General features: G+C 40.8%; 1 protein-coding gene across 1 annotated transcript; it reads right to left on the bottom strand.

Annotated features, from left to right (window-relative positions):
- Positions 1 to 2,478: 2,478 nt before the first annotated feature.
- swi5 (SWI5 homologous recombination repair protein) lies at positions 2,479 to 10,415 on the bottom strand. Its single transcript, XM_033647619.2, has 5 exons — positions 10,225 to 10,415; positions 9,223 to 9,271; positions 9,033 to 9,136; positions 8,621 to 8,715; positions 2,479 to 3,046 (listed from the first exon to the last, which is right to left on the bottom strand). The coding sequence occupies exons 1-5, from the start codon at positions 10,320 to 10,322 to the stop codon at positions 2,982 to 2,984; spliced, it is 411 nt and encodes a 136-aa protein (XP_033503510.1). The 5' UTR covers positions 10,323 to 10,415; the 3' UTR covers positions 2,479 to 2,981.
- Between the last annotated feature and the right edge of the window lie 323 nt (positions 10,416 to 10,738).

The following is a 10,738-nucleotide window of genomic DNA, read 5'->3' as shown; positions in this document are numbered from 1 at the left end:
GTTGGGTACTTGTTAATTTGAGTGACATTTTGCAGGTGACACTATGGGCCCCTGGGCCTGTGCCCAGTAAATCTGTTCAGTAATCCATCCTCAAGAAGACATGATGAGTCCTGCTGGCCAAATGACTGACAGTTTTCTATCTTGCTGATTACAGCAGCTTTAAGACAGGAGGAGTCATGGAGCCCACGGTGCCACAATAGAATAACTTAGGCCTACTTTTGAATTACACAAGGAGGCTGACATTTCACACAGTGTTCATTACAGCAATGTGACATGTCATGAAACACATTGCATCATCAGAAAGGATTGCAACATGTACCATAACAAAGTGCTGCGGGTCAACAGGTTAACAGAGGTCACTGCCCCAGTGGTCTACAGAGCCCAAATTAATGGTGACACTCTTGTTTCTAAACTACAAAATATGTTAGGTGTCACCTGTTTTGAAATACTTGACTCCATCTGCAAAAATACCAGACTTATCAGATAAACATCAAGGTTTACACTGATAGACAGTTATCATCTGGTTTTAAATGGTACATGAACAGACGGTATCCTACACTGACCCCGGTATGTGAGATGGTAAATGGCTGATAGGTGATTCAAAGACTATGATAAGTAAAACGTATGAGCTTTGACCTGCAAATGGCAGATGAAGGCAACAGACACCCATTAAAACACACACACACAGTCAAACAGGGCATCATCAGGGCTGTGAAGCTCTTCTGCCGCTATCAGTCCGCAAAGACACATTATCAGTGGTTCTTAGACAGATAAGGGCACGCCCAGTGTATTATTCTGCTAGTCTGTGTTTTCTGTTAAGTACATATCATGAACAGTTCAGAGAAGCAGAGCAGCTTTGGGAATTGTTTTTTAAATACAGGAAGCAGGTACCCAACCCTGTCTTTTTAGTTAAACTTTTACATGGTACAGTGAAGACAGGCAGGAAACTGTAAATGAGTGTGACAGTTGCCTAATATCCTTTTTCCTCCACTATTATTTTTTTTTTTAAAAGTGGGTGGTGATAATGTGATCTTGAGGGGGATGTTTGCAAATTAATGTGTCATATGTTCATAAAACAGATTAGTTTTACAAGTAAAATCTATCCAAATAAACTAAACATATTAATTGAAATCTTTCTCTTAAATGGATTTACTTGAACCACAACATGACCATTTGTTTTTCAATTAGCCTTGCTGTGTTATCTGGAATTTGTGAAGAAAACATAGTCTTTCTTGTATGCCTCCATGGAAAACGGCAAACATACTGATTTATTGCAACAACAACACAGCTGTGCTCCATTGACTCTAATGCAATCATTTCAGGCTGGTTTTGTGGATCTGGAGCTAAATGTTGTGCCTGGGGCACGTCGTGTATTAATGATACTCGTTACCTGGAGAGGTTAGAAAAAGATATACGTTTCTTCCCTGTTCCAAAACCAAAACCAAACCGTGAAAAGTGTAGGGTTAGCTAGCTAGCTACTGAACATATAGCCTACTGAATGTATACACACGCTGCTTTTGATTTTTGAAGATTATAACAGTGAAAGAGACCGACCCTGTTGTACAGGAACCAGTGAAGCAGGGAAACTTTGCTGATATCCAACCAGATGTGTGTCATCACAGTGTGTGCAGATGAACGTTGTTTGACTTCCACAGGAGATCCCTGCCTGTACAGCGACCGAGGTCCAGGTGCTGGCAGCGGCACGGGGGCGAAGCCAAACACTGTTCATCTGCACACACTGTGATGCCACGCAGCTGGTTCAATATCAGTGAAGTTTCCCTTTATATTCATTGTCTTGTGTGTCAATCAGCAGTGATGTGGTGGTTCACTTTTACACTGTGATCTGTAGCCTATAGTTCGGCTTTAGCTTCTATCTATCTTTGTCCTTTTAACCTGTTGTTGCTGCTGAGTCAGTTTGACATCCTGGATATATCCTTCAAACACAGACTCTAGACTCCTCTGTCTGCTTCTCTCTGGAATCATTTCCCCTAAAATATGATAACATTTCTTCAAGGAGTGCAGGGAGTGACAGTATGGGCTTCATGCTTACTCCGAAAGCTTGTCAGACCACACATTTTTGCGGAAACCTTACTATTTAAAACTGAACTGAAAGTGAAACTTACCTGTGCTATCTTTAAATCCACACTCCAATACTAGTGGCTTTAACACAGCATGACTAACTGATTTACAAATGGTCATTTTGTGGGTTAGGTATTCCTTTTAAAGTTCAGTGCGTAGGATTTAATGGCATTTAGCGTTGAGGTGGCTCAACTGAAACTGTGCCAAGTGTGTACCAGAACTACAGTGGCCAATTAAAAAATGTAAATGGCCCTATCTAGAGCCAGTGTTTGGTCTGTTTGTTCTGGGCTACTGCAGGAACGTGGTGGACTAGTTAGAAGAGGACCCGCTATAACCATGATGTATCTGTAGCGCTTGAGTTTCCATAGCGGACTTAGAGGTACAATGCAAATGGGAACATACTGTCTGTGGTTATTTATTACATGTTATTGTCAGCATACAAAGCATATTATACTAGGAGCTCGTACACTATACTTTACACTTTTGGTTAACAGTCTAGCATTCCCCCTTTTCTGTAACTAACAAACCAAAGTCAGAAAAGTAATTTACATTCTTGCAGGCATCATGCATACCCTCATCCAAATTAAATTAACATGAGCTCAATTGTCAAAACAAAACAAAGCGTTAAGTTAATGGTTTTGCAGAGGGCTTCTGAAATATCATGCCTGTCTGCAGGGCCAGCGCCATTCTCCTCTTATCATGCACAATCCCACTGTTGAAATCTCTCTCTGTAAGGAGGTGGAAACTAAATCACAGAGAAAATTGGCAAACCTCTGCTCCACCTCCAGTCACATCTTTAGTCCAAATCCATTCTCCTATCTAAAAGTTCTTTGGTCTTTTCTCTGTAAGCCCCTCTCCCCTTCGGCTGAGAAACCGCTCTCACCGCTGTAATTTCATTTTTTTCAGTCATCCAGTTCCAGACCAAAGTGGCTGTAGAGATCTCGTGTGGTGGTCCCCCTCACAGCAGCTGCAAGACATAGCAAAGTCTGGGTTAGGCCCCTTCAGCAGATTACAGGGTCAGCTCCCTCTGGTCTACTTTTCAAACAATCCTTAAAACACTGAACAGACCTAGCATCGCAGTACCAGACAGACTTGCATGTACTTGGTGAAAAGTTTGTTTACATCAGCTTTAAATTTGTGATTTAAAATATCTTGGCCCATCTCCATTTTAATTGCAAAAGTTTCTCACACATTAACCCCGCTAAAGTATAATATCTTATATACTCGAAAAGATCTGTTAAAGTAGCCACATAAGCCAGATCTCTGCCTCTTTTACATCATGCAGAACCAAGCTGTGCTGAGCTGTGTCGGGCTGAGTCTGATACAAAGACCAGTTGGCTTGTAGTGTGTTTTCTTAAATATAGTACAGGGCTGATAAAGCTGTAGCATCTGTTGCATGCATATGTGTTGCACTGATAGGATGTTACCAGGGCTGACAATAACAAAATATGTCAGTTAAAGCTGGGGTAGGCAGTTTAATGTTGGCATCACTAGGCAATGAACTTTGAGCATACTGTAATTCAAGTGGACTGAAAGAACACTAGACTTATGCACCTCTTCTTGACTTTGTTTTTAGGCTTTAGAAATCTTGTCTGTTACGGAAGATTTTAGCCAGTCATAGGTAATTTCAGAGAGAGGGCACTGGTATTGGCTGTTTTACAAATGCAGACGCCCATGCATGTCTCTTCAGATGGTGAAAGCCCAATTCAATGGCGGAAAATTCTGCAGAGAGAGTTGCTATTCCAGCATTAGCAACAACTGCCGATACTGCAAAGCAACCCATGAAAGGAAGACAAACTTATCAAAAAGAGAGTCTGATATAAAACAAAATAAAACGCATGTCAGTATTGGCAAATTGTTTCAGAGATGAAAAGAAAGTGTTGCTAATAGTTCCGCCTTCTGCTAACCCGAGTCAGCTGCGGCTTCAAGTTCACAGTTATGTAGCTAACTTTAGCGAGAGCCTCGAATCACAGTGTGTCCTACACCTCACTCCCCACTGACACAGACCACCTCGCCAGGAGGAGAACCCCAGACAGTGGCCGCAGCAACCCAAATCCAGCTAATGCAAACCCCAACCTACAGGGACCCGGACAGACCGACTCCCTGCTGGATCAGCAAACTTTCTTTTGCTGCCATTACACAGGTTTGACCCGGCACTGCTGCCGGCCACCAGCCCACTGTGACACCCAGCAGCTGGGAGGTTTGTACTGGCTGAAATTGAGTAGCTACAACCACCAATCAAAGGTTGGTTTCTGGTGCTGCTGTCGGCTCTCCAACTGGCAAAGAAATCCATAGTAGGGGAGTGAGGTGAAGGGACCGTGGGGTGGCTGGCTAGCTAATACTTGTCTCATTTGTGGCCTGATAAACAGAGAGAGAGAGTGGGGCAAGGAGGGCTAAGGGACTGCACTGCATGCAACTCTACAATGAAATAAGATTGAATAAATGAATGTATAGGAAACCCCGGGTTACTGTATGAAGCGTGTTCATATGTCTGTGGTCGTCTGGTGGGAGGGGCTTAGGAGAGCGAGAAGGAGCTGCAAGAGGAGGGTATATTTTCAGATTCTGACGTTTTTTGTGTTTTCCAGATTTCTGCCAACTCCAGCTTTAATGTTTGGACTCTTAGATCAACCAATATTAATTGTAATCTATAAATGTAAAATAAATAATGACACGGCGTGTTAATAGTTTTACAGTTTTTTTGTCAAAGTCAAAGACACAAAATATTAAAACAGAAGTGGTGTGAAGCAGGAGAAAAAGCAAGCAAAACATCACCTTGGAAAAGAAGCAACGATTTCTTTTGATAAAGAACTGTGTCCCTCGGATATCTTTACCTGATCTTCTTACCAGCCTTGACAAAAATAAGCATTGGATTAACCATAAAGTGAGGCAACTGGTTTTTTACCTTATGCAAATTCTATTCGTTGGTAAGGGTGTGTACATGCAGTGCAGTTGGGATATAGGTTTGAAGGCCTGAAGCAACAGAGAGGTTCACTGTTTAATGTTTTGTCTGTCACTCTAATGCCTGCAGGGCAACACCCAACGCTCCAATGGGTTACAGTCCAATGATTTGAATGAGTTTCCTTCCAAAATTATTCTCATTTATGCTGTTTTCCTTCACTGAGTGCAGTTATATTGATGTGAATAACCTGTTTCTGGGCAAATTTCTCATTAAGAAAAAACTCCTGGATTATATAAATAGCTTTCAAGGTGTGAAAAATGTGAACATTTCTAAGATTATATAGGTGTAGAAAATACATTTCTTGAGAGATGTGACAATGGCCTTAATCCTGACCTACAGTCAGACGGACAGACATAGTAAGACACAAAGGGACATTGTCTCTAAAGGGTATTGCAGGGCATCTCCTCATGTCTCCTCTCTCTTCAGCCCACCCATCTCCTCCTTCAGCATACAACAGCAACTCAGTGTTTAAGTGTAGACTCTTTGTGAAAGTCTGTGTTTGTGTGTGTATTTGAGAAAAAGTGAAAGAGAAAGCAGTACGGGGCGAAAGACAGGATGATAGCATGTGTTTGTCTTTGACAGCGTGTGTGAGTGTATGCATGTGCCTGCACGACAGACAGAGATTGTTAATGGTGTATGTGTGTAAGTGATGTGAAAGACTGCCATTGTGTCAGAGGGGAAACGCCATCTCCATTCACTAAGAGGTCATTATCATCCTGACTCTCCACTGTACTGTACTGACAGAGAATTTAAAGAGATAGCAAGCTTTAACTCACAATATATATTTAATATGAGATCGCCCAGTTTTTCTACACAAACAGACACAGAAGCAGAACATAAGTGACATTAGAGCTTTCGAGGAACGTAGAACTATTTGTGTTCTTCCTGTGTACTTATTTCGCAATGATCACTAAAAAAAATCTGGGAATGTACAGACTGTGTTTGACCCTACGCCCTCAACAATGTGCATGTAAAAGTAGGTAAAAAGTCATGTTTGTTATGACACATGCTACGCACAGACCACAATGTGACTTGGCAGTGATTCACCAAAACCCTCCTAACGGTTTGAAAGGTGTGAACTTCTCCACACTTCCTGACCCTCATAGAGTTGCATAACATGTACACAAATATGTTTCAAAGACACAAACTTACAACACTCATTGCAGCCTACCTTCGTAAACTAGTGTGTGCCCAGACTTAGAGTCAGACAGATGGATTTACACAGTATTACGCAGCATTACAGGAATTATGACAAATGTAGGGAGAAGGTGAAATGCCATCACAAGTGTCTGATGTCACAGAGTAAGTACAGTGATGTGCTAGCTATGATCTGATCAGCGAACATGTGACTGGACACAGAAAAGTAAGAACTTGCAGGGGCTCGATTACTTAAACTGGATGAGATGGGAACCTAAATATAACCAAGCTGCCCCACAGAAGAGAGATGCTTCAGCCAGTAACATTTTTCTCTTAATGTAATGGAATGAATGTTTTATAGGCAGGCCCATGGAATAAAAATGCAGACATAATCAGTGATGTGGGATTAAATACTGTCTTAAGTTAAGACTGGCCTTGGCTTTTGATTCAGGCCTCAGAAAGAATCAGAGACATTGCTCTGTTGCCCTCTGGTGGCTATCTGTACAAATTGAATCTGAATGAGACTTGGCCAAGCTGATAACTTGCAGTTTACACTTTTCCTACATGCTACAATCACATTATCTGATCAGATAAAAGCTTATTCAAATGTTCCTTTGATAATATCAGAATCAGAATATATTTTATTGATCCCCAAGGGGAAATTGTGATTTGTTACAGCTGCTACGATGTAAAGAATAGAGAATTCTCCACAGACATAATTTTAAACTTTTAAGGGCTGTACCTGACTTAGAATCATGTCAGTCGAATCAGATTTGGCTGTTTAAAATGTTCAACTATTCGTTCCCTTTCTCCCATATAGAGTTTAAGAGTTTGCACAGGGTTCCAGGAGGCATTCAGGGTGACAGCGCCATTCATGTATTGTATTAAACAAGCGAGGTAAGCCCTCCAAGCTAATGTGTGCTAACTATGCTAAAGACTAATGATTGGAAAAGGGCAACAACATTTTTTGCTGACACTAGATATCAAAGCATAGACTGTATCGTATTAAGTTTCTGTGAGCTATAAATTCACTACTTCTAAGCAGGAGGCAGAAGATAATGTTATTTTGGAGCCTGACTGTGCAAAGTCTCTCTTTCTCCAGCTGCCTCTGTCTCATGTTTACTCTCACGTCCGTTTACATGCACACTGATAATTCACCATTATTCCAAAAATGATAATATATCAAATTTGATACCAGTCATGTAAACAGCATATTCCGTTTTGATGTTACTAATTAGGCCTTTTTCCGAACGTAGCAGTTTCCAATTAAGACGTGGAATATGCTGATATTATTCGGGTTTTAGGAGCATTCTTTGGGCATAAGGAGAACCACAGCTACTTTTACACATCATGAAAGACAGGGATATCAACAGGTTTTTGGATATGTGCAAATATCGCGATGCAACCTTTTCATGAAGGTGGTTAAAGGAATGAAAGAGGGAGGCTGTGTTTGCACAGACTTTGAAAAAAGCCTGGCACAAGTGACAGCTGTTCCACTTTTCCATACTTTGACATTATAAACAACATTTTAGGGCACGTTAATCTAGGTAGGCACAGCTGCATGTACATGGGAATGTCAGTGGAATATTCATTTTCATAAGCCATGTAAACAGTTCCGTAGAAATATTTTCTTTTTCAGAGTTAGGGCAAAAAACATAATATTTTGTGCATGTAAACGTAGTCACTCAGACTTAACCTGGGTCTGGGTCCACAGCTATAACTTGGGACCAAAGTATTTGGTCACTGTGACAACAACACTGTGACAACAACAGCAACTATGTACTGATTATCTTTTTTAAGAGTGTCTATATTAATCTAAGTAATTTGAGTAGTTTTTAAGGTTGTGATCACACTTTTGCACAGTTTGTTTTCCTTGCTCCAAATCACACCACAAAAGACATATTGTGTGTCTCATCTAGTCTGTTCAGGGTTCACACTCTCTTATCATAAGTGAGCAAAGAGGTGTAAAATATGAGTCACACTGACAGACAGACAACTCATTCAACTGGCAGTTTTAGTTAGCTGTCATCTTGCAGCACTCATTAATTTGGTGTGGAGAGCCCACAAAGGAATAGTTGAAAATAACTCACTAGTAATAACTGCAACTGGACTTTATCTGTCATATATACAAAAAAAGGCTGTTGCTAACCAGAGGGCTGCTACAATCAGTAGACAAGTCAAGTATTATACTTGGTGGTTCATGTTGCTGTCATACCATAAATTTTCTACACCTCATTTTCTTTGTAGGAAACATTAGACCCATTCATACAGTCTCCATGTGACTGTGTGGTGATTTGATCAAAAGAACTGAGCTAAAGGAGTGACAGCTTGCAGTGGGGTTAATCTGTGAATAAAGCAAACCTATGCCTTGTAAATTCTACACGCACCTTTAAATGTTACTTAAAAACTGGTGAATTTAAATGTCCAAACAAGATGTTCTCTTACCAATACGGCCCAGGAGTGACTGTCCAATGTCTTTGATGTCATTGTACTCATGCAGCATATCAATATGACGCTCCAGCTCCTCTACTCTGCATCCCCTGGAGAAACACACACACACACACGTGGTCTTACACAAAAGCAAATATGTTCAAATGCTCATACACAAACACACAAATACAAACATACAAAAAATCAAATTAAGCAAACTATGTGAAAGCAAGAGTAGCACACATAAAAGTGCACATGAATTATAGGTATTTCAGGGTATAATTTGTGGGGATCAACACTTTTGATTCCCTGCCCTCTAGCACTCAACTGAACCACCAACACTTCATGCTTAACAATAACCCAAACCACTCAAGTTGGACCTTGAAGATAAAAGTACAGGCAGACAAACACACACAGCTGTACTCACTCAGCCTCCAGCTGTGCTATCTCTGTGTCCAACTGCTCTCTCCTCCTCTCTAGCTCTGCCACCTCCTCAGCAGGGCTAACTTTAGCACTCTCGGTTACTTGAAGCTGTCAGGTGCAAAACAGACAACCATACTAGGATGCACATGTGGCACTTTATGTGTGTATTACAGACAAAGAGGGGGTTTACGTACAGGTGATTTGAAGTTGGAGTGCACTCTCTTAAACCTTGAGAATGGAGTTCTGGGGAGAGAGGGAAGGGAAACTATTGTTAAAGCCAGGCTATGTTTCACTTGATGAGAAAATGCATAAAGATAATATTTCTTTTAGGTGTTTGGTTACATGATCACTCAGTATTAAATCTTGAAAAGTACTTCTGAATAGACAGTAATAGCAAAAGCTCTATTGCCAGTGTGTGTACATACAAAGAAAAAGTCAGGTTTACAAGCACATTGCATCACTAACATCTTAAGTTAATTAAATTACCCCTGTGAACAGTTTTTATTAATTTCCTTGCCATCGCTAAAATATGCTAGTTATCAAGGATAACACAGATGCCAAATGCAAGGACATGTCTCATCTTTTGTTTTCAGTCACACTGTTGTGGTAAAAATGAATTCATTTTCCATTTGACAACGTCTGCAAATAGCTTTTCTATTTAACAAATTAATTAAGAATGCAAATCTGACAACTTGAACAGATTGGGTGGGATAGCCAGAGGAATCTTATGAGAGTAAAAATGTAGGTGGTCATATTTTATAAACAGAGGATAGCTGATTTTGAAGTCAACAAAATATGGGTAAACTTCGACTTCTTGTCAGTGATCATTGGCCAGCAAACAGATGGCATTCATGTATGCTTATTCCCCACATGAAACCCTGTCAAATAAGCTGCCACGTCAGCTGACGTCTGAGTTTATCCCAGAAAGATGTCTGCTTTTATCAGAGGTCTTTCTGTAAATAAGCAACAGCAATATAACAAAATTAACATTACAGTGACGGCACATATTGTCTCAGGAGGGTCTTAAGGCAATATCACAGCCACACAGGGGGACAGTGGAACACGGCTATGATAAACACTGTTTTAAAGTAATTACAGCTAGCTCAGCGGTAACGGTTATGCCTGAAAATAGCTAGCATACGATATAACGTTACCTAGCTAGCTAGGTAGCAGGCGTCAGTGTGCTAACAACCTACCTTTTCAATGCTCCTGTCTTCAAGTCGTTCCCTTCCGGCGTCGAAACTGAACACTTATTTTCACTACAGTGGTTTTCAGCCGACTGCTCCGTGTTCATACTGCCGTAAATGTTAGGAAAATGCGTGTGTTATGGTCTATTTCATGCAGCAAGAGCAGTACACAAACACTGAGAAAGTAGGAAGTTCGTAGTTCGCGGCTGATGATGGGAAACAGACACATGCTTAAACCGGATTGGCTCTTGACACCGAGAGGCGGGACGTAGATAGTTTGGTTACCCTGGTAACAGCCATGACTCAGAACTCTTCTCATTTTGACAGGAGTGTAATAGTTCTCGCATCAAGTCTTAAAGACTGACTTTATATATATTAGATATTCAGCAGTCAACATTAGGGTAACATTTAAATGGACTAGATCAATGTGTATGTAAAGCACTAAGCTCGTTACTTGTGAGAGGGGAGGAGTGGTGCAAAACGGGGGAGGCACTTCACATGATACCTATTTTAAGCACTGGGG

This window comes from Epinephelus lanceolatus, chromosome 19 (assembly GCF_041903045.1).
Source record: "Epinephelus lanceolatus isolate andai-2023 chromosome 19, ASM4190304v1, whole genome shotgun sequence".
NCBI lineage: Eukaryota > Metazoa > Chordata > Actinopteri > Perciformes > Serranidae > Epinephelus > Epinephelus lanceolatus.
This window is presented reverse-complemented; position numbering and strand designations above follow the sequence as displayed.